The sequence below is a fragment of the Ictalurus furcatus genome, chromosome 7, assembly GCF_023375685.1.
Source record: "Ictalurus furcatus strain D&B chromosome 7, Billie_1.0, whole genome shotgun sequence".
NCBI lineage: Eukaryota > Metazoa > Chordata > Actinopteri > Siluriformes > Ictaluridae > Ictalurus > Ictalurus furcatus.
The window spans coordinates 11,915,765-11,940,352 of NC_071261.1; the positions used below are offsets into that span (position 1 = coordinate 11,915,765).

The window sequence follows — 24,588 nt, forward strand, 5'->3', positions numbered from 1 at the left end:
TTATTTGACACAAATAAGTGTTTCAAAAAAAGTATTTATCTACATTGTTTTTCAAGAAAAGTTTATTTTTATTTCTGTCCCTCTTCTGTAAATAACACTTTGTATATGTATATGAATGATTGATTGATTGACACATATAGACATAAATCCTGACATTACACTAGTAATTAGGAGTTTGACAAAGACATGAAAGCTTGTAATTACTGTAATTCCAACTGCACACTGACATCTCGGTCTGCATTCCAGTCAAAACTGCATGTAACACATCTACTTGTAAATAAACATCAGTTAGTCCTTAACATATTGTAACACATCACAACATGTGATCATGCTGAGTATGGAAAGAAATGGAAAGAGGAGCACATGACAATAACGCTGGTGTATACTCTATTTAAAGGACAATTCCACCCTGAAACAGATTAATATATGATTATATTGTAATATTAAATGATAATGAGTTTTTTGGGGTCACGTATACATTACAGCACAGTGAAATTATTTTTTTCTTTGCATATCCCAGCATGTTGGGTGGTTGGGGTCAGAGCACAGGGTCAGCCATGATACGGCGCCCCTGGAGCAGAGACGGTTAAGGGCCTTGCTCAAGGGCCCAACAGTGACAGCTTGGCAGTGCTGGGGCTTGAACCCCTGACCTTCCGATCGGTAACCCAGAGCCTGGCAATGCTGGGGCTTTGTAATATTGTGTTAATATTTGTGATATTTGTGTTTTTGTTATTCCCATGAGAATTTTGCAGTTCTGTCACAGTATGGTTACGATGGCGTTTAATAATAGAAAAATCGACGATCTCAAACATTACGTGAAAATGCTCAGGTTTCTCTGTTAGCACCGAAAAAGCAAAAGACCATCAGCTTCTTTTCTCACTCCCACCATTTTCTTTTGTAAATATTTAAATATTGAAGTGTATGGAAAATAAGTTATTTTACTGATTCGTTTTGTACTTTTATTTTGAAGCCGTGTCTTTTATGAATGTGTGATCAATTGGCTACTTCCGGGTTTGAAAGGCGAAGCTGTCAAAGCGCTCCGCCGGGCTAGCCGAAATGGCAACGTTCATATTTATAACGCTGTACGCTTTTATAAACTGTTTAACATTTTTGCCAGTCGTACACAGCAACAGTTTCGAGGTAAGTCTTTTATTTGTTTTGTAAAGTCACGTTTGTCTCTTTAAAATAATAATATAATAACACTAGCGCTTTAGGACTGCTTGCTAGGCGTCGCTATGACATTCGTTGGCCCATTCATAACATCACTGGGCGCGTGCTAATTCCAAATCGCGGCGTATTCCCTACGTAGGTGCCCTATATAGAGTACAAAGTAGCGTCTCGCGCGTACCATTCAAGTGCACTGTATGTCCAATTGGAACGCTTTTGGGCTTCAAACCTTGTAAGGTTCGCCTAGGCGTTTCTCAAAAGATTTAATTTGTTTATTTGCGACAAAATAAATGGTTATTTAAAAAAAAAAAAAAGGTTAATACACTATATAATTTCAGCTTAGGTTAGATTATTATATTAACAAAACTGCATTAGCTAAAGAGCTAATTAGACATATAAGTGTATTATATAGTGCACAATTAAAAGGAAGCAAGCCGCCATTTTGAATTCAGCCAGACCAGTTTCTTTATATTTAGTAGTTTTATATTTGAATCTTATCACTTGTGCCTTTCTCTGCTCCGTAGGCACGTAAAAGTAAGGAATAAAACACTGCAGGTCATGCTGTTATGAGAAAATAATCAAAGATTTGGGCCGAGTTACAGTTCCCATTATTTTCCTATTAAAACAGCAGTGTTTTATCCCTCTTATAACACATTTAACAATTCATCAACGCTTACACTTTTAAAATTGATTAAAGAACAGCGCGTCATCATTTTTCACATGATCGTGCAGATAGGTGTTATGATATGATAGAAATTTGATGGGTATCATTTGTAGGAGGAGTTGCAGCGAAATCACTGATTAGATTCGAGCACTTTCTACACGCCATTGTAACGTTTAACCTCTAGGTGGTGCTGTCATGAAATTTGATGCGTAGCCTCAGGTCCCAGACCTGAACACGCATACCAAGTTTCATAGCGATGCGTAAAGTCGTTAATGAGACGCAGCATCCCGTCCTGATTGGCGACGTCACCAGATTCGTTGGCTTGTTACAAGCGAATGTTTTCAAAAATCAAAATTCCATTCGATAACTTTTTGCGTGGATTGGTCTGAAGATGTTTTGAAGAATTTTATAGGAGGAGTAGCGAAAAAATCTAATTAGGAAGAATTTGGCATTATAGGGTCCATTGAACGCTGTATGATCCAAGGAATCTAGTGACTCCTACTGTTGAAGTTTTGGCCACACGTTTCAAAAGTTATGGGCGGAAGCGTACTTTGAAATTTGGCCAAAGTTTGACCTGTTGGTGGCGCTAGAGCTTTTGGAGCTTGGGGCCCAGATTTGGTTGATTTTGGCTCTTTACCACACGGTTCTATGGGCTGCCATAGACAACCTAGCCAGGATAATAATTACATTTACATTTATTCACTTAGCAGACGCTTTTATCCAAAGCGACTTACAAATGAGAAAGATACAAGCAAAGCGATATCAAGCAGAGAACAATACAAGAAGTGCTACCATACGAGATCTATTAATTGAATTCCAGAAGAAGCAAAGTGCAGAGTAGAGGTGTAAGTGCATTTTTTTTTTTTTTTTTAATTATGAGTTTGTTAGGTGTTCATAGAAGAGGTGGGTCTTTAGTTGTTTTTTGAAGATGGTGAGAGATTCTGCGGATAATAATAATAATAATAAACAGAGTCTGTAGAATACCACTAGGGTGCCTGTGCATCTTCAGTGCATGGGCCACTAATAACAGAACAGCTCTTTAGGAATGTGAGTCAGTGCCCAATATTCACCTAAGAGAGTCAGTTCAAAGAGTTGACTCATATATTTTTTTAAGAATCTGACTGATGCTTTGGTTCAGAACTTGTTCTTTTTATAAAGAGCAAAAAGATGGACAGCATTATGACGCCTTCAGTGGCACATTCTCTTGGTTTCTTTTTGGTGTTGATAATTTGTCAAATTGTGTTTCAGACAAAAGCCACACGGTTCTTCAGCAGTGGTCACACAAACAATTGGGCAGTGCTGGTAAGACTAAACCTGATTTTTCCGCATCATCATACCATTTCCTCTCCTGAGAGCTCTTTGGGCAAACCTCATTAACCACATTAAATTTATGACAGTAACGATACTGAATGTGTGTTTAACACTTGTGTGCAGGTTTGCACGTCGAGATTCTGGTTCAACTATCGACACGTGGCCAACGTGCTGTCTGTGTACAGGAGCGTGAAGAGACTGGGAATCCCGGACAGGTTAGTGTCGCCGCTGACGCTCGTGACAACAGTGACATCAGTGTATGTGTTAGATACACTGCGCCTGTATTCGTTTGCATATAACTGTCATGTCCGTCATCTGTCTTTCCTCCACCAGTCACATCGTTCTGATGTTAGCCGACGACATGGCCTGCAACCACAGAAACCCTAAACCTGCTACCGTGTTCGGCCACAAGAACATGGAGCTGAACGTGTACGGGGACGACGTCGAGGTGGATTACCGCGGATATGAGGTGGGCGGGGCCTGTTTTTACAGCGGAAGTGAAATAATCGTGCTAAACAGGAATGTTAATGTTGCATATATAGCACCACAGCGGTGTTGAATTCTCAATTCTGATTGATCAGGAGGTCTAATACGTTATCGTTTCCATAGTAACACTTGAACATGGAGGCGCCACGTAAACGCATTTTAAGACGTGTGTAATTATGCATATGGTGAAGTTATTTTGTCTTTTAAGCAATTTTGTAAGAAGTCTTATGTGTCAGTGCTTTGTAACACTCAGATTTTCGTAATGTGAAAAACACTTCGACACACATTGTGCGTTCTCGGTAACACAACAAACTGCGTTTTTGTTTGTTTTTTGTTGTTTTTAATTAACTTGTAGAAAGTGTTTAGCTGCTGTAACAGAAGTGATAACTGGGATTAAGTTGTTTCATGGACGTTTTACAACATTCAATGGATATAAATGGATTAAAAAAAAAACATACAATGTGTCGTTCGTTGATTATTTTCTGATAACTGATTCCCTGTCGTGTTTTACGTTTGTTTCATGAAAGTTTCTGTATTTTATTTTATTTTTTTAAATATGTAAAATATTAATATATCAGTTGTTTTATTTTCTATACTTAATTTGCACCTTTAGTTCTTTATTTATTTTTGTCTCGTTAAGGTTACAGTGGAGAATTTCCTGCGAGTGCTGACCGGGCGACTCCCGGCGAGCACGCCTCGCTCCAAGCGCTTACTGAGCGACGACCGCAGCAATATCCTCATCTACCTCACAGGTAAACAAAACAACAACAACAAAAAAAAACAGTTTGCGCCTGAAAAAACAAAGTGGCCTCCGCAGGACTCTTGTAATGTGTAATGCTTCGTAACTGTATGTTTGCGACAGGTCATGGCGGGAACGGCTTCCTAAAGTTCCAGGACTCGGAGGAGATCAGCAATGTGGAGCTGGCCGACGCGTTCGAGCAGATGTGGCAGAAGCGAAGGTAAAACCATCTGGACCGTGGTGTTTTTTCCATAACAGCTCGCTCCATTGTCTGTCGAATCAGATAAAGTCTGATTTTGAACTGTGTGAAAATGCCGTGTGTTTTAATTTGGTTTTCGTTTTTTTGTGAATGTGAACTGCTGAACGAGTCACAAACTGAGCCAAAGGACAGAACTGTAAAGCTGCAGGAATGTGAGGTCCCATAGATATTTGGGCCAAACAAACAAAGGAGAAAATAGAAAAAAAACATTTATTTATTGATTGCTTCTTGGTTCATTCATTATGCGCAATGTGAAACTAAACGGAAACAAAAGTGTCAAATTCGGTCAAAACTCCGCAACAGTGGACCATTAGGCGTGCAAGTGCTCTTTAAAACATTTGTACTCTTCCATCCGTCGATTTTATTTATTCATTCAGATCATTTTATCTGTCCAAAGTGACTTGTACTTGAGCTGAAGGTGGTTCTCTGGTAGTCATACGATTTGGACTTAACCATCTGAACTCGGAGCCTAAAACACACAATGATGAACATAATAAACAAACAAATTTAAAGAAAATACCGTCAACATGCGTAACTTGATTCTTTAAAAAAAGAGAGATTGAGACAAATCCAATAACACTATGCTGTTGTTTATAACTGTGCCCAGCGCTTGACGCACATCCGGAGTTGACCTCGGCAGCGAGCCGAATGCGTTAGAAATGCAGCAGTCTTGTATCGAATCATCTGATCTCACTAATCGATTAATGGCGTGTGTTTTGGGGGCCCGGGCGTGGAATGGACCGGGAAGTCAATGCGATGGGCGCTTAAATGTTCCAACCTGCCATTATGGCTGTGTATTAGAGTGCCTGCTGATGTGATAATTGGAGAGTTGATGGCAAATTTAGCACAGTTGAACCCCGCTGTATCTGCTATCCTGTCCTTCTTTTACTTCCAAACGTGATTTTTCTTTTCTTTCTTTCTTTCTTTCTTTTCTTTTTAATTTTTTTTTTTTGGACTGGAAGTCAACAGGAAATCGATCCTTTTGTACAAACAAATGACATGACTCATGACTTCCTCAGGTATAATGAGCTGCTGTTCATAATCGACACCTGCCAGGGGGCGTCCATGTACGAGAGGTTCTACTCACCAAATATCATGGCTCTGGCCAGCAGTCAAGTCGGAGAGGACTCGCTTTCAGTAAGCACTCTGCAGTTTCAGCGTTCTTACGTCCGTTTATGGACTTGATCAGGCTTAGAACGTCCCAACCTAACTGGCTGCACCAGTGATTACTTAGACGTGTCGTAGTAAAAAAAGGGGGGGTGAATAGTTATGCAACTGATCGTTTTTTTGCCTTTAATAATTGTAATAAGCTTTAATGACTGTGTAGAGACTACATTAAAGTTGTAATGTAATCTTCATGCTTTTGTGAAACATTAAAGCACTGAAAAAGTTCGGGGGGGGGTTACTGATCTATATACCATTTAGATCTCCATAACTGTCAACAGAATGAGTTTAGTGTCAAAAAGAGAGAGAGGTTGTTAAGCGCAAGGTGTCTGTTACGTGAAAAAAAATTTACATTCAGTTTTCTGAGTTTAAAATTAATTTTTATTTATTTATTAATATTTTTTTTATCATTTGTTTTTATCTCTCTGACGTGCAGCACCAGCCTGACCTCGCCATCGGAGTCCATCTGATGGACAGATACACCTTCTACCTGCTGGAGTTCCTGGAAGACATCCATCCCGCCAGTCAGGCCAATATGAACGATCTGGTGTGTGTGTGTAAATAAAGTCGTAATTAAGGTATAAGGATAAATGACTTGGTCATAATAAAATCGTAATTACGGTTATATATATTTATTTATATATATAATATAAAGAAAGAGAGATAGGTAACTCCTGATTAAAGTGCATCAAAGTTAAGGCAAATTGTAATTAAGATGAAGAGAAATGAGAGTAAGTAGGAATTTAGGTCATTTTAATATAAGGTAACTCGTAATTAAGGCAGTTTAATATCCTGGTATTTCAGGTGACTTTAAGGCTATTAAAGTGAGAAACGAGGATGAATTGTAATTAATAATTGCTCGATAATTAAGGTGGCATTTATTGAGAACATTCTTGTAAATCATAATTAAGGTAATTATAACACGTAATCAAGGTCATTCACGAGCAATCTGACTTAAAGTCGTCATGAAGTCATTATGAATTAACTAGATAACGTGTAATTAAGATGTTTTAAAAATGAATTTCCCTCTGTTCATGATTAAGGTGACTCTGAATTAGTTGAATTGTAATTAAGGTCCTTCGCCGTCGACGTGACTTCATTAAATTAATGTAATTTTTTCTTTTAAATAACGTTGTTTTTTTTTTTTTTTCTTTCCACAATCATTTATTATGGTCACTTGTAATTAATTAAAGTTAAACCAAATGAATGTGTAGTTAATGTGATGGGGAAATTAGGATCGGAGAAATGTAGGTCATTTAAATACAGCCATGATTTAATTACCTTGTTAGTTAGCTTGTTTTCAAGTGACCCTAACTGCAAGTCAGTTGTTAATTACCTTAATTACGATCCGTGCTAATTTAGCATTTTGAAATCAAGGTGACTTGACCGGTAAATACGGTAACGTTTGTACATTTTACAAACACCCTAGCGATTTTTTTTAAATATTAGGATGAGGAAAAGAAATCGAGAAGCCGTAGCTTGACGGTAACGAGGGTGATTCACGGTATTTACATAATTCATGTTTGAGATAATAACGGGGCCGTGATTTTTGATTTAGCTAACCAAGCAAGGTGACAGCTTTTCGGTTTCCCTTCCAGCAGTTGAACGGTTTCTGGCGTCTGCGGCGAGAAGATGAAAAACGTGGCAGATGAAAAACGTGGCCACTTTAAATAGACTGCCTAATCCACGTGTAGGTCAAGCGCTTTGAAACGCGCAGGAGGTAGACGGTTTCTCTCAGCGCCTAAGCAGGTTATCAGCCCCTCATCCGACTCGGGTGGCGTGCCGAATTCCTTTTCATCTGCCTTTTTGTTTTTGTGTGAAGCGAATGCCCCCCGCCCCCCCTCTTCAGACCGAGCCAGATTGATGCGATGTTGAAGGATTTGGTCTTGACAGTCTCAGAGACCAAGATGTGCAAGTGACTCCGATACATATGCGGTGAAGCAGAAACAGCAGCTGGCGCCTCTTTGAGCTTATTACAGGCGCTAAAAGCCCCACGTCCCCGTTTTAACAAATCACGAGTCAGGTTTTCACTCTGCTTTAATAGGAATGTAATTGGGGTCTTTTTACGTTGACGTTCTCGGAGGTGAAAGCCGTCGCTCTTTTTATTTATTTATTAATTCTGTTCTTTTTTTTATATATATATATATAGTGTGTAATCACAAGTGTGTACTGTAACCAGCATGTTTTGCTTGAATGCTTTTATTTATTATATGTAAATATTTGCTGGTTCTGTTTTTGTGTATGTAATCTTATGATCGTTGATTGACGAACAGATGTGTGATTACATGAACATATTGTGGAGATATGAATTATTATTCTCTAAAAATGTCATTTCTTTATCCCAGTTTAAAGTGTGTCCTCAAAGCCAGTGTGTGTCCACTCCGGGCCACCGTACCGACCTGTTCCTGCGAGACCCCGGCAGCGCCCTGATCACCGATTTCTTCGGCAGCGTGCGCAAAGTGGAGATCACACGGACGGTGGTGAACCTGACCACGCCCATAGAGAAAGTCACGCCCGCAGTCATGTGAGCGTTGTTTAATTTTAACCCAACACTTCAATAAATCACGGACCAACACACCCGGCACCGTGCGTTGCATACACAACATTTTAAATTTTATTTATTATATAATTGCCTTATTGTTTATTTAGCGCCAGCGCCGTGTTCTCATGATTTCTACACACACTTCATGAACGTTTTTCAGTCATCATATTTCTGACCAACAAATTAAAGTTTTATGTTGTTCTCAGGGAGCGAGAGAAAGAGAGGGAGAGACCGAGGGAAATAGAGAGAGAGAGAGAGACTGAGGGAAAGTGAGAGAGAGAGAGAGAGAGAGAGATCGATGGGAAATAGAGAGACTGAGGGAGAGTGAGAGAGACTGAGGGAAAGAATGAGAGAGAGAGAGAGAGAGACTGCGGGATAGAGAGGGTGACCGACGAAGAAAGACAGAGTGAGTGAAAGAGAGACTGAGTGAAATAGGGAGGGGGGGAGAGAGAGAGAGACCGATGAATAGTGTGTGTCTGTGAACGATGAAGAGAGAGCGAGACGGTAAAAGAGAGAAGAAGCGGGAGGGAGAGAGAAAGCGAAAGGGAGAGAGATGGGAGCGGGAGAGAGAGACTGAGGGGGAAAAAGAGAGTGATCGGTGGGTGTGTGGACAATGGATGAAGAGAGCGGGAGAGACGGTGAGAGGGAGGGAGAAAGAGAGACTGGGGGAGTTATAGAGAGAGTCTGAGAGAAAAAGAGAGTGATCTATGTGAGGGAGAGAGTGTGTGAACGATGAACGAGAGAGTGAACGATGGAGAGAGATGGCGGGAGAGAGAGACTGAGAGAAGAAGAGCGGGAGAAAGATGCACAGTGACAGAGATGGAGAGGGAGGGAGGGAGAGAGAAAGACTGAGGGTGAGTTAGAGAGAGAGAGCGCGAGCGGGAGAGACATGCACAGTGACGTGGAGAGAGCTGGGAGGGAGGGAGGGAGAAAGACTGAGGGTGAGTTAGAGAGAGAGCGGGAGGGAGATGCACAGTGACGTGGAGAGAGCTGGGAGGGAGGGAGAGAGAAAGACTGAGGGTGAGTTAGAGAGAGAGAGCGGGAGGGAGATGCACAGTGACGTGGAGAGAGCTGGGAGGGAGGGAGAGAGAAAGACTGAGGGTGAGTTAGACAGCGGGAGAGAGATGCACTGCAATGTAGAGAGATTAAAAAAAGAGAGAGATGTAGAGAGAGAGAGAGAGAGAGAGAGAGAGAAAGACACAGTGAGCGAGAGAGAAAAGGGAAAGAAAAAACACGGAACAGTCTCTCACACACACCTCCTTTACAGAAAAATCACACACACACACTTGCACACAAACAGTGTGTGTTTTTGCCGTCAGCGAATCAAATAAAACCCCAATTTGCGATATCTGCTCTACAAACGCCGCTTTAATAACCCGCTGCACATCTGTCGTCATGGCTACCACAGAACAGGATGAATCAGGATGCCACGTTACTCGTTTCCTCCTGCTAAACGAGTCCATTACTGCTTTTATAGCAGAATCCACTACTGATATCCGTTTCATCAGTTTATTCAATTCATTCACATCTCATCACCAAGTCTACCCTCTACCTTGAACCCTAAAAGATCCTGAAAGCACAGAATAAACAAACTATTTACAATAACAGTCAGTATCAAGTGTCGCTTATATCATAACAACGGTTACTGAGAAACCTTCTATAAACGTTAAATAAACATCTCCTCGCAGAAAACTTGTTAATCCATGAATCCATTCATTTGTCTCCATGACAACACGCGGTCCCAAATAGTTTATAGAGAAAGATTAAAGCGCAGTAACTTATTATATACGTCTGTATTTATATAGAAGCATAATGCGTTATCCTGATCATATTATCAGTGATAACTGTGGCGTGTACTAAGAGGAACAGTCATTCAGGTGTATTTTATCAAGGACACCACTAGGTGGCAGTAGTGCATCATCCATTTCCTCATCCTGTCTTCTACAGCCACAGGCCTGTGTAGCTCTCGCAATTCAGAAGATTGCACAAAAACATTTCAAATATCTATTATTACCTAATATTATTATAATTGGCACGTAATATTTTGGAGGATAGGATTATAAAACTACCACGTTACAGCGTGAGGTAATAATAGCGTCCGAGTCCACATCCACAAACCAATATTTCGAATATTCGATTATTTATCCAACAAAATGTGGTGTTTAAAAACTTTTTTCATAGCCGTTGAATTCTTTCGCTTCTGATTGGTCAGAAGGTGTTGATTAATTTTCCATCACAGCAGCTCTGATGCTTCACATTAAAGGTTTAAAAGGCGTGTGTAATTGTCATTTCTGGGGGGAGGGGGAACATGTGGTAAAATTATTGGCACCCTGAAGAATGTTTAAAATACATGAAAACTTGATCACAATATAGAGGAAGTCATCACTTTCGAGCCTTTTCTGTTCCCTGGGGGATGTCACGGGGTCGCATACATGTAAAACTATTTTCTCCAAAATAAATAAAAATAATACTAATAAAGCATAAATATTCATCAAGCATGTGAACCGAGCGAGACGCGGTGTGCCCCCCCCCCCACCTCTAAGGGAGAGGGAAAATTAGTGCTGGAAACGCACTAACAGCCGCCTCCATTAGCACAAGTAGCTCCAAGCGACAGCTTTTCCAATTAATGGGAGAGGCGCTTCATTATCATCGTTTTAATTTGAGGCTTCGGAGGGGAAATCACGCCGCATTCGAGCTAATCAGCGGGGCGGTAATGGAGAAGGAACGGAGGGAGGAACGAGCGCCCAGGGCGCATGCCGAACAAGGCGAGCCGATCCTCATTTCGAGCGCTAATCAGTTGTAAAGCATCTTCGATTAGGATGCGGTGTGGTTTCTCGCGGAGCTTGGACAACATATTTACGAGCCCGAGGACGTCGTGTTATTCAGAAACGGTGATTACATTCGGGAACGTGTCTCGCGTGTTGTAGATAATGATGCAGTACTGTCTGAAAGTATTAACGTAATACAGGAAAAATCTTCAGATGGTTGGTTGATTGATTTGTTATGTTTAGCAAACTAATCACGTGAGGTGCAGCAGCTCGCGAGCGTCCTTTTGTTTTGATTTTGATGGACTCCATAACCCCCACTTTTCTTCTCCCAAACTTCATGCTATACTGTATCTTACAATAGAAACGCTTCTGTACATCATAGACACACTGTCTACACTTGCACTTTGGGGGGAAAATTATATTAGATTTAGTTAATATATCCGTTCTTAAATATGATCTTGGTGGCTGTGGAGTGTTATTAAACTTGTCCAATCTGGCAACCCGGTAATTAACTCTCTAGTCCATTCCACCTCCTTTAATGAAAATGTTTGGAGCGTGAGCATGGGGCAGCGCGATTCGTACCCCAATGGGTGTCTTGCAGTTCCCATGTTTGACCACTAGGTGCAGGAATAAGTCTATGGTGCAAAATGGGGCGCTAGTCACTCAAAATAGATAGTTGGAATTTTAGCGGAATTTAATATGCATTGAGTTGAACCCCGTCTCTGCCAGGTTCTGTCCCAGAAACAAACAAACAAAAAACACAGACTGCTTTTCTAATTGCCAGACCTGGAAACAACAATTGCAGAAAATTATTCAAATGCAATTCAAATATAGTCTCTATATTTCCGTCTGCCCCTGGTGCAGCAGAAACTTAGCATTTTTAGCTTGCATGCTGCTTTCAGCTTGCAGGAGAGCCTCCTTTCCTCCTGCGTCTCAGTGGAGATGAAGATGTAGCACATCCACCCGCCTCATCCCTCGTTCCTCTCCTCCGCCACCTCGCAGCCTTGTCTACTCCTCCATTAAGATTATTGCACCGCTTTAATAGACTTCCCCCACCCCACCCTTTCCTCTTTACGCTTCCTGCCCACTGTTTTATGAGAGCGGCTGGTAATTCAGGACAGCCCAGCTGCGTCAACGGCGACTGCTCACCTCGAGTCCAGAGTTAATTAAAACGTCAAACGATGCAGAATAAATAGTAAAAAAAAAAATTTTTATAAAAGCAGTCGCGCTGTCATTACACAGAGGCCGGTTTACACAACCACACGACGATCGAAAGTTCTCAGAGAGCATTATTTGTTAGGCAGTGTCGCAGTTTCATCTAGCATGTCACCACTTAACATAGTTACGTTAACATCAGCGTTGAGTGTTTATTACAAATCAATGTGAAGAAGACGTCTCATGGTCAGAATGCACATATATTTCTATCATAAGTATCTCCACAGTTTATTAATTTATATTCATGTTATAGATATGTTATACGTGCAGCTGGTGTTCAAAAATCTGAAAAACGATTGGACAAAATTGTTGTTTCTACCTGCATAATTTCAGGAAACCTTCTCATTGTTATTTTGAGATGCTTGGACAGTTTTGGGGGTTTTTTTGTGTCGTCAAATAGCAAACGCAGCTTTAATGCAAATTTCATTTTCCCGTTGGTTGTACTGATTTACACACAACCTCCTGATGTGAATTTTAGGAGGATTTAGGATTTAGCTCTGCTTTCTGACTTCGCCCTGTTTTTAGCATGTTTAGCTATCTAAACGCACCGAATGATGTATTCTTAACGGCAAACATACAAAACAATATAAGACAAACACGTGGTTGTATAAAACAGTCTTTCATACTGACCAAGTCTCATTCATTGCTCATTACTCTGTATTTGTTTCGCTGCTCTGTCCTGCGTCAGATCGTAACCCTCTCTCCGGTCAGCATGTGGTATCGATGGCCTTGTCCCAAATTCAATTTCAGGAGCCACTCGTGTAAGGAGCTGCGGTTTGGCCGGCTTTCTAAGCTCCGAGCGCCCTTGATCGACCCGCATCCTGTAAGAGCTTAGCCAGCGCGAATCAAGGGCCAAGACATTACTACAGGTCCATAAAATGAACGAGAGAAAGAAAGCAGGAATGGGCGAAATGCCAAAAAAATAATTTCTATACACAGTAATATTGGCACCCTTGGTAAATATGAGCAAAGAAGGCTGTGGAAAAACAGCCTTCTATTGTTTAACCCTTTGTTCAAAACATTCACAAAAATACTCTGCTCTCATGGATAGCAAACAATTCCAAACAACACTTTTTTTTTTTTTTTTTCCCTCAAAAAAATCCTTTGTTAAATATAGGTGTGCAACAATTATTGGCACCCTTTTTGTCAATCCTTTGTGTTACCTCCGTTTGCCAAGATAACAGCTCTGAGTCTTCTCCCATAAATCTTGATGAGGTTGGAGAATACATGGCAAGTGATCTGAGACTGTTCCTCCATATATAATCTCTTCAGATTCTTCACATTTCGAGGTCCATATGTTAAAATATACCCGAGTTTGGTATTATGTGTTATTTAAGAGTGAAATAAAAAGGAAAAAATGTGTTTGTGTGGGGGGGTTGGGGGTGTTGGGGGATTATCTCTTAAAAGTGTATCATGACGTGACATCATATGATCGTTTATCATTTCACCCAGTCACACTATTTTTAATGCATTTCATAGGTTTTCTTTTTTTCCGTAACGGATCAAAACACCACGTTATTTTAACACCAAACTTACTATAAGAGTTACATGCTTTATAAAGCACAAGCGGTGAAACCTGCGTTTCTTTGCCCTCTGATCAGAGAGCCAAGGGTTTTGAAAATCAGTTTGAGAGACTTGTGTGTCGCGTCACTGAAAGGTTTAGTGAACATATCAACATTGGAGATTTGTTTCCGAAACTCACTCTTTCAGACGCAACAAGTCTTCTTTTTACCCTCTTTAGTTTACAAACCATCGCTTTTCTGATTAGAGATCAAATAAAGGCGGTTTGATCATCAAAGCAACGTTAAATTGTGTTTATTTGGCCAATCACAGCTATTAGTGTATTAAAAAAAAAAAACAACATTTTGTGTCTGCTGCAAAGAGAGTAATGGCTTTTTTTTTTTTTTTTTTCTTGATGTGTTTTTTTTTTTGTTGCTACAGATCTGTTGCTCAACGCAATGTGAAGAGCGAGGTGCTGTCTTATGTAGACCAGTTACCAGTGGCTGAAATCATTCATCAGGTATGTTTTAAGTTTAAAAAAAACCAAAAAAAAAAACCGTGAGAAACGAATAGAATAAAATTGAACTGCTTGCTCGCAGAACAGCTCTGAAACTGTAGAGATAAACTCCAGGTTTATGAGGCTTAATAGTCTCTCAGATGTGAAATCTTCTCGTCTGTATGCAACACTTTACACCACAGCGCCACTGGGTGCTCGATTCTGATTGGTCAGAAGGTGTTGATTTAGTTTTCTAAAACAGAACATAAATGGGTTGTCCAATTATGGGATATAGTGAGGAGATCTTTGTAGGTGGAGTCTGCAGTGTCCTGCAGAAGGCCATAAATACACCTCTTGCATTCACCAAACTCGCCTTTGAAAATGAGAGTTTTTCTTGTAAAGGTTTATATGTAAATTAATAGACTGAAGGGCAGGTATTAAATTTGCTTTAACCCTTCTCCACCAAAAGACATAATAATAATAATAACAATAATAATAAAATGGTTATTTTAATTCGAAGTCCTACATTGTTGTTCTTTTTCTGTTTCACCAGTGAGGTTTTCCTGATACTGAAGTACGAAGCTAATCATGAGTATGATAAGATTTTCATCCTTTTTTTTTGCGACTCAGTTAAAAACCTCTCGTTTTCTTTCTCCCAGTCTGCTTCTTTGTTTTTCATCTGATAGTCCACTCTAAATGAGATTGTCTTGCCTTACCTATTTTTTTTGTCACGTTACGCCGCTTACACATCTTACGACACATCTGAAGCGAGCGGTTTAAACGGATTAAAGACTCCATGCTGGTTTTCCTCTCAGCCAAGGCCACACTTAAACCCATCATGTTCCCTAGATGCCCCACGGGGAGGGGTTGGGAGGAGAGTAAGTTAGTTTTGTTGTGTGCTATCTTATTGCCTCCCTCCGAGTACACTTTAAGAGACAACCAGTTTGTCCCATTTGGAGGTTTTTGAGCTTGTAGCAGCATTACTGTAATATATAAAGTATATACATTTATTGCGTTATGTTTATACCACAGAGCTGTCGAATTCTCCGTTCCGATTGGTCTGGTTTGAAGACAAATCGCATGCGCTTGTTAATGCGCCTGTTCGAATGTTATTAGTTTCCATAGTAACAGCTCCTTCGCAGGGACTTGTCACAGCACTATATTTTTTTTAAAAAAAGTGAAAACGGTACAATGTAATCTCCAAATTCAACCAAAGTGTCCCAGCACTTGACGCGTCTCCAGATTTCTCGACTAAATTCTCATTTATGTCACACTTTTAGGTTTTAATTTGACTGTGGACATAAAATCGAATTCAATCGCATGCAAGTTTAGCTAGCTAGTCCATGTTTAAAGGGTCCCTTTAAGAAACACAACAATATCTTCGGCAGAAGATGACATTTTCCGTAGCATAATATTCATTTTAGACAAATCGGAATTAAAATTCTTATCAAAGAATACCGTATACGTGAAACGTAGACCTGTAATACATCAATAAGCTTGTATAAGCTCCGCCCCAGTGTTTTTATTTTTTTGTTTTGTTTTTTTTGCTCCGACTTGCAAGTATTAAATTTGTGTGAAAGCATTTTTCTCCACCAAGACAAAGCCATTATTTTTAGAAATTGTCACCGTTAATTCAAATAATGAAAGGATAGTTTTTGTCAGAATACCAATTTAAAATTTTTTTTCACATTTGAATCTGTTTGCAACCTGAGAAAGTCAGCGCTCAGTTTATTGCCAGAATCTCAGCTCAGAGTCGTGCGAAAGGAAACGTCTCCTGTCCTTTGTGTTGCTCGCTAGTGCAATTTATGTCTGCAAGTGTAATTCCTGCTTTGTGCTCAGTAGGAACACTATATATTGTCTCTGTGGCTAGAGAAAAAGCGCTTTGTCCAGATCTACATTATCTGCACTGAGAGGAGTCGTATGTCGCAGCAGAAAGCATTCGGAAGCCCGTGATTAGCGGATAATCAAAAGATTGCGATGAAGCACACAGTTGTCACCCGTTTATCTGCAAATGCACCGTCTCAGTGGGAGACGAGTTTATCCATCCCGCCCTCCCAGCTAACACTAATCACGGCACGCTCAGTTGAAGATCTGGGCCATTATTTTCCTCTCACTCTCGGTATGATTACTTTTTTGGCTTTATGTGAATGCAGTCCTGTCTGTTAATGAATTTGTAACATGGGCAGGAACACCATGACTTCAGGTGGTCAGATATAAAGGAAGGAAGTACGTTTTATTGAGCTTCGTGTTGGGATCTGTTCACGCAGAGGGAAATGTCTTGTTGGTTTTGGTGAATTGAGCAAAACAAAAGTTCTGAATTTTCATTCTGATTCAGCGAAATATCCAATGACGTGTTGACGTCCCGTATGTTATATACTGTATATAACCTCCAAGCAAGAACATCTGAATTTGTTAGCGACTTTTTGGGTTGGTCACGAAAACAAAGCGCTTTTTTTGTTTTCACCACAAGCTGACTGAAAACGGAAGTGGTGATTAGTTTTCATCTAGCCCGTGCCTGACCTGGTGTAAAACTGAAAGCGGTGTATATTTAATTGGCTCGGGGTGAAAGTGTGAACGTGACTTTGTGTGTTAGAGGAGGTGTGTGGTGAACTTTAACCACTTTTTAGCCTTTTGCTTGGAACTAATTGTGCCAAAATCGCATGACATCAAAAAAAAAATTGTATTAAAAATCCTCTGATCCACTCACACAACGTGGTGGAACGATCTGGACCAAATCCTCATCCGGACTCATCACTGCTTATGTAATTAAATACATCAAATATGACTATGTACAAGCACATAAATAATCAGCAGTCTTTGTTTTTTAATTAGCTGCTATTTTTTTTGTTTTTTTAAGCTGCAAAAAGTTTGCCCACCCTTACAACAAAATGGAGCGTTTCATTTCAAGCACATTTCATGGTTTCACATACGTTCCTTCATTATCACAAGAAGCAAATTGGACAAATAGTGCACGTGAATTCCCTTCGTCAATATTTGTTTGTTTTTATAAAAAAAAAATAGTTTCCAAGTCGGGGGCGGGGGGCACAGACTTTTGCACGCAGCTGTGTATGTATTTATCGCTTTACTTTATACAGTTCCGTCTTGGGATGCCTCATGGATCAGAGATCAGTGACCACGTTGTGTATCTGGACCACCTGTGTCAACAAGTTGTCGTTTCCATGGTGACGTCAGGTTCCCCCCCTTCAATATTTCCCATTACAATCATCTCATGTTGATCACTAAGTAATTAAACACAGAGTAACCACGTGCGCCCACATCAATTTTTTTTTGTTAAGTTTTTTCTTGTCCAGCTGTGTGCGATTGCGTAATTATTTCCAAACACGAGCGAGCTGCTAAAAGGTCTAGAGTCCATTCTGCATTTGCATCTCAGATCTCCACATCAGGCCAAGTGCCAATCTCACCAAAATAATAAAATAAAAAAAATTACACTTACAGTGCCCTCCAGATTTATTGGCACGCTTCCTGAAAATGAGCAAAAATTACTACTGTTGTAGTCACCAAAGTTTTGGCACCTCTGGCCTAATTACATGTTTTATTGTTCATGCTTACTTTATTTATTTATTTTTTTATATTTTTTACTTCATGAACTAAAAAAAAAAAACACAACAAAACTAAAATTGAGACAAGTGCAAAAGTTTGGCCACCCTCCATACGAAGTCAGTACTTCTGGCAAGATATCACAGCTTGCAAATGCTTTCTGCAGCCAGCCTTGAGTCTCTCTCTTTTCCTTTTAGGAAGTTTCACCCATTCTTCCTTACAGAACGCTTCTAGTTCTGATGGATTCAAGGGTGGTCTCGCTTGCACAGCATGGTTAAGATCTACCTACTATACCATCTTTTCAGTGATGGTTAGGGGACTGAGAGTTAGACATTAGAACCATGCATTAACGTTGGCAGAAAAAATGTTTTTGTTTTGTTTTACTGTTTGAGATGAATAATTCCTGCTTCTACCACCTTCATCTGTAGCCTGGCTAGCTAATGGCACGCCGGCTGGAGTTCTACACGAACACAACAACGTTTTTGTAATAATCTGCTCCAAATTCCACGCAAACATTTATTTTCCAATGGTATTAATTAGTAAGTGCATAAGTAAGTCTTTCCGTGATGGGCCGACCTTCTCCCAACCCCACAAACCCCCAGCCGGCTGTTGGCACATCCAGCTCTCTCCTGCTCACTCCCTGTAAAGATGGCCTTTGTCTCTCTTCCCGAAGGCCGCATGCTGCTTTATTAGATAAGAGAATTGTAGTGCTCATCTTCAGCGTACGACAAAGCAGTTCAAGAAGACTGCCCGGTGTTATTCTCTCGAACATAATTGCACAGTCTTTCTTTTTTACAGAGTAAACCTCTCGGCTGCATTAGCATATAAATGCACTCCTGCTGATGCATGCGTAAAAGGAAGCGATGATTTAAAAGTTTTTTTTTATATATATTTGCAATCAAAATGTTTCAACCCCCATTGCAAATCAGGTTTATTGTCAAAATTGACAGATTTTCAGCTGTTTGCAATGAACAAATCAAACAAAAACAATTGCAATAGTTCAACACAATGAATCTTTCAAGTGCTTTCTCCAAATTCGACTGAAAATGCAACTTATAATGACTTCTCCAGGTTCTAAATTATTCAACCCCTTCATGGAAAGCATCTTTAGTACTTAGTAGAGCACCCTTTTATGTTATGACCTGCTGCAGAGCTTCTGGCAGCGTTCCTGAGGAATCTTATCCCGTTCCTCATGAGCAATGGCCTCCAATTCAGTAATATTGTTGGGTTTGCGTGCTGCAACCGCCTTCTTCAAAGCCCACCAGAGATTTCCTATGGAGTTCAAGTCAGGTGACTGTGATGGTCCTGTAAAATCTTCCAGGACTTCTGCAACCAAGCCTTGATGGAATTTGAGGTATGCTTGGGATCATTGTCCTGTTGGAAGTTCTGATGACACCCAAGCTTCAGCTTCCTCACAGATGGCATGACGTTTTCTCCTAGGATTTCCTGATACTTCAATGAATCCATCTTGCCTTCTACACGCTGCAGGTTTCCAGTGCCAGAGGATGCAAAGCAGCCCCAGAGCATCACAGAGCCATCACCATGCTTGACTGTGGACAGTGTGTTCTTTCTTCATTCTTCTTCCTCCAGACATACCGCTGATCCATTGTGCTGAAAAGTTCCAGTTTTGTCTCATCGTGCCACAGAACAGAATCCCAAAACATTTACATGCCTTAATGTGCTCCATGAAACCTCAGTGCCTGTTGCCACCAAGTCTTGCTGCAGGTCTTTTGCAGTCACTCAAAGGTTTTTCCACAACCTGCCTTCTCAGAAATCTGCTTGCAGCCATTGATAGCTTCCTTTTTCTGCCCCGTCCAGGCATTTCAGGCACTTTCTACCACTAGCCAGTTCAGGTATTTCATGTGTTCCAGCTCAAGCACACCTATTGCATCTAACAAAGCCCTTGATTAGTTGCATCAGGTATGTTTGAAACAACACCTGTTTTGCATATTTGTGCTACTGTGAGTGATTCTATTCAGGGGGTTGAATAATGGTTGAATAATTTTGAGATTATAAGTCATTATAAGTTACATTTTCAGTTGAATTCGAGGGAAACCACTTGAAGCACTATTGTCTTGTACTAATGAGGAAAATGTCTGTTGTTTTTGACACTCTTTTTGCTCTGCACAGAAACCCAAGCAGAAGGACTGGCACCCTCCGGACGGCTTCATCCTCGGCCTGTGGACCCTCATCCTGCTCGTCTTCTTCAAAACCTACGGCATCAAACACCTCAAGCACATCTTCTGAATGCCGTACGCGTTTCTGTCAGAAATTCTCATTTTCACGCAGAGGTTTTCGACAGCACCCGTGCTTTAAAAAGGCCTCATGCTTCTTTTTTTTCCTCTTCAAAAAAAGCATTGTGAAGCCTAGGACGGACTTTTTTTTTAAAAGGCGATGCGCTCTGACTACTGACTTCGACGAGCCTTTGTTGTGCTCTGCTACGGAGTGTAATATGGTTACATTTCAGCACAAGGGACTTTGGTCAGGAAGGGGTTCTTTCACCACACTTTTTTTTTCCTTCCCTTTTTTTTTTTTTTTGTTTTTTTTTTAATCCTCTGATACATTCGACCAAGGACAAACTGACTTTGAAACTCGGTTCAGCTCTCTGAGATCAGGATTATAGAAGCGTCACTTGAGGAACTCTTTGTTGATAATCACTCGTTGATTATAATTTGCGTTTGCTGTTTAACGAGAAACGAAAACAATTTTGCCTTGACCTCGTGTCCGGTGTGAGTGGAAGTTTGCTCCTTTACTTTTGTGCCAGAGCTACAAGGCTAACACGGCTGAGAAATGACGAGCGCTAATAGCTATCGGTTTAGCACTGTACAAACTGCATGTCTGAATAATTTAGTATAGTTTAGTATCCCAGCCAGAAACGCTTGTTCACGTGGTTTGTAAATATAAATGTGTGTGTATAATATGTAAATCGCAAACTTAACTTTAATACTGCATATATATATCGCAAACTGCAATATATAAAAATTCAAAGTTTGCTACATCAGGCTTGTAGCTGCAAAGAAGCAAACTTAAGACAACAAAATATGTTGTCGGTGATCAATTAGATTTATGATACGTTTTGTTGCACGTTAAAAAAAATTACCCATGATTCTGAGCCTTTGTCCAATAACTTACTATAGCGATAATTTTTATTTTATTTTATCGCCAAATAGTTTCTTCGGTTCAGTTTTAATAAATCTAACAGGTTTTGGACACTTTGGGGAGTAGTGAATATTTAAAACTTTCGGTTGAATATAATCTCATAAAATTACGTCAGAAAGTAATGCATTTTTCAACTTTTCGATTAGTGTCAGACTTTTGGACATGGGCTAGGAATCATGAGTAGTTTTTGAACATGGAGTTCCTTCAATGATTCATGCTCACCACCCACTATCGAGGAGGTTTATTATTTAATCAAAAACAACAACAAAACAAAACACTCTTTAAAAATAAAATCAGTTCTGGAGCTTTTTCAGGAATGTACGAAATGTGTGTGACTCCATTTATACCACACACTCGACGTTGGCGAATTCTCCATTCTGATTGGCCACCAGGTAGGTGTTTCTATAGTAGCAGCTAATACTGTGGTGGCACCTAATCTAAGGTTAGTGATCTACAGAATAGGTTCAAAAAATGTTTTGTTTTAAACAAATTCATTTCTTTTTCATGTCTTTAGTTAGGCATAATGGAATCTTGTCTGTTTAAAAAAAAAATTGCTTTACCTTTTCATAAATTCTGGGATGGAAATAGCTCTCGCCGTGGAACCTTTGCACATGTGCAAATGAAAGAGGTTTCCTCCCTCCCCCTGGTCTAATGCACTGGATAATGCAATATCCTGTACTGCTCCACCAGCCACTAAAACTCTCAGATGTATTATGAAATGAACCTCCCCCCCCCCTCCCTTATTTTTGTTAAATGAGGAGGTGTTGCTTTTTTTGCCTCTCTTTTTAAAAAAAAAAAAATTATTATTTAGAGAAGATGAAGAGGCTCTAAGTGCTGTTTTTTTATTCTTGAAGCTTTCAACCTTGCATAAATGATTATATCAACAGAGTAATGAAATTGTATGTTAAATTGAAGGCTTTTTGGCGTTTTAGTCCATTAGGGTTATATCTAGGTGTAGGGATGTTACTGGATACGAGAACGATAGAGTTCTGTGGCACTGTGGTGAGGAAACCTGAAAGGATTTATGTTTCTCACATTGTATAGCGACGCTCTGAAAATACTGACCATGACAAAATGTAAGAACGCTGAAAATGATCATTTCATTCCCAAAGGTCCCCCAATAGTTTTATCATTTATTATCATTTAATATGCATATCCTTTTGAAAAGACAGATTTGTCATTGATGATGATTTTAATTACCGTGGATACTTCCTCCAAGTAATTTTTTGCATTAGTTTTATTGATTTCAGCACAATTTTATTGAGAAATATCCTCAAAAATGCCACAATAGTCGATATGTAAATTGATCAATAATTTTTTTTTTTTTTTAAATGAATACACTAAATATTGGTTCTAAACATAGCCTAGGTGGAAAGTTTCCATAAACCGCAGAAGGTAAGGCCTGTTTTAAAAATGTAGTCATTTATCACGAACAAATAATCGAGTACTTTCATAAGTTTGAACTAGATTGATGTACATGTTTTATGCGATGATTGATATTGTGAATTTTTAATATAGTTCCACTCCTAATCTGGATAATGAAGGCAACCAGCAAAATACGAAGGTAATGAGAACATTTACGTGTAAAGTTTTGTTACTTTCAACTGTTACTTTAAGGAGATGTCTCTGTTTAGATAAAATGGGTAAAACGAACAGGAGCCAGACGCAGTAAATGTACCTGCAGAGTCTGTCTTTAAGGTTCATGGCCAGGGTCAAGAAACAAGCAGTGTGAGGATCAGCAGAGGTATATTTACTATTTACACGACGTGCACAAGGACATTTCTTCTTCTTCTTTCAGGGGGAAAAAAAAAATAACCCATTGCTGGATTTGACAGGTTAGAAAGCATTTTTCCTGAAAAGCTTCGCCCATTCACCTCAGATATTCAATTCCTTCTAATTGTTATTACGAAAGGATGCCAGCTTCACGGGTGTGATAACTGTTAATTGCGACAGTTAAGTGATTACCTGAACGGTGGCCTGTAATATCAATCGTGCTCCCCATGTTATGCAGCAGAGACACTGTGCGCTGTCGAATTCAGCCTGTTTGAGGCAATTCAGAATTAAAAGCATGACAAAATAGCCTACGTTTACGATAAAATGTGAAATAATAATGTGCTGGATCAAGTGCTATTTTATAAGGTGCTGAATTAACTCAAATATGCAGTGAATAATGTGATAATGCTTTCAGTGCTTCTCTTTCATACAGTACATCAGTGTACTAGTAGAGAAAAATCCCTATTTTTCAAAATCAACTTAAAAAAAATCAACTTAAGCAGCAGCAAAACTTTATATTGAAATATTGAAGCAACTTTTGGGCTTAAGCCACCAACTTTGAATATGGCTGTGTTGATATTTATAGACATAAGCAATTAACTGGATAATGCCTGTTGAATAAACCGTTAGAGTAATAAGTACATTTTGTGTAAAATTACATGAGCACACAGTAATTCATATTTTAAAAGTTGATGTGAGGCTGACTGCTTCATCCCAAGTTAATAGTCCTGCTGTTGTGTTTGGCTGTGTGTATGCTGGGCACAATTTCTATCTCCATTATTTCAGCAAGCATCGCTGCCCTGACTCTTAGCCAGAGATTTTCATGTGGGGAAAAAAATGGCTCAGTGTAGCAGCAGGACAATAAAACCCTCCAGCATTAGCAGCTGAATACAGGAAATCCCTATACACTGAGCATGTCCTTGCTGTCCTCTTGCACCAGATGTTTTTCTTTCTTTAGGCTTTTAAAAATTCAGCTCAGTGGAGAAACAAACAGAGTCTACTTCCTTGTCTATTCGAAGCCTCTCATGTACTCAATCTCAAGCTTGACTGGATTTGGACCACAGTGTCCAATCTCACAGAATAAAGCAATTATTTTCTAGTGCATCTCAGAATATGTTTGTAGTCTTGACAGTGACATCCCACAGCTACTCAAGCTGGTTGTGAGCTCCTACAGGTCTGGGGGCAAATTCTAAGAGGGTGCCATTAGTTACTCCACTGATTAAGATTTTCAACCGTATCTTCCAGCATTGTACTTAAAACTCTCAATGGTAAAGTTCTTGTTAAGTGATTCTTCAATGGTAAAGGTTTGAAACTGCGGGTCTACAGTGGTAAAGTTCTGGAAACAATGATTCTTCAATTGTAAAGTTCTTGAAACTGTGATTATCCAACGGTAAAGTTCTTGAAACTGTGATTATCCAGTGGTAAAGTTCTTGAAACAATGATTCTCCTATTGTAAAGTTCTTGAAACTGTGATTATCCAACAGTAAAGTTCTTGAAACTCTTATTCCCCAATGGTAAGATTCTTACAATGTTGATCTCCAGTGGTCAAGTTCTTGAAACTATGATTCTCCAATTGTAAAGTTCCTGAAACTCTAGTTATTTGCTTTACCGGATAAAAAAAACCATTCTAAAATGGATTCTTTAATGGTAAAGTTCTTGAAACTCTGATTTTCCATTTGTCAAATTCTTTAAAACTGATTCTCCATTGATCAGGTTCAAAACTTAAACAGTTTCTTTGGATTTGCCAATCAGACAGTTCCTCAGATATCCAAAAACCTGTACAGTCT

General features: G+C 39.6%; 1 protein-coding gene across 2 annotated transcripts; it reads left to right on the forward strand.

The window, feature by feature from the left end:
• Window positions 1–666: 666 nt before the first annotated feature.
• pigk (phosphatidylinositol glycan anchor biosynthesis, class K) lies at window positions 667–23,905 on the forward strand. Of its 2 annotated transcripts, XM_053628428.1 has the most exons (11): window positions 668–1,140; window positions 3,080–3,133; window positions 3,266–3,357; window positions 3,476–3,611; window positions 4,269–4,380; window positions 4,491–4,587; window positions 5,646–5,763; window positions 6,227–6,337; window positions 8,136–8,314; window positions 14,257–14,335; window positions 20,000–23,905. In XM_053628428.1, the coding sequence occupies exons 1-11, from the start codon at window positions 1,057–1,059 to the stop codon at window positions 20,114–20,116; spliced, it is 1,179 nt and encodes a 392-aa protein (XP_053484403.1). In that variant the 5' UTR covers window positions 668–1,056; the 3' UTR covers window positions 20,117–23,905. The 2 variants fall into 2 exon arrangements, with proteins under 2 accessions (XP_053484404.1, XP_053484403.1); XM_053628429.1 differs by lacking the exons at window positions 14,257–14,335; window positions 20,000–23,905 and adding an exon at window positions 8,539–9,218 and having other exon boundaries at window positions 667–1,140.
• The last annotated feature ends 683 nt before the right edge of the window (window positions 23,906–24,588 follow it).

Bases quoted from the DNA above. Each gene is read 5' to 3' on its own strand.
- pigk (XM_053628428.1), top strand. From the start codon at position 1,057: ATGGCAACGTTCATATTTATAACGCTGTACGCTTTTATAAACTGTTTA. The intron at 5,764-6,226 runs GTAAGCACTCTG...TCTGACGTGCAG, and splicing joins TCGGAGAGGACTCGCTTTCA to CACCAGCCTGACCTCGCCAT. The intron at 8,315-14,256 runs GTGAGCGTTGTT...TTGTTGCTACAG, and splicing joins AAAGTCACGCCCGCAGTCAT to ATCTGTTGCTCAACGCAATG.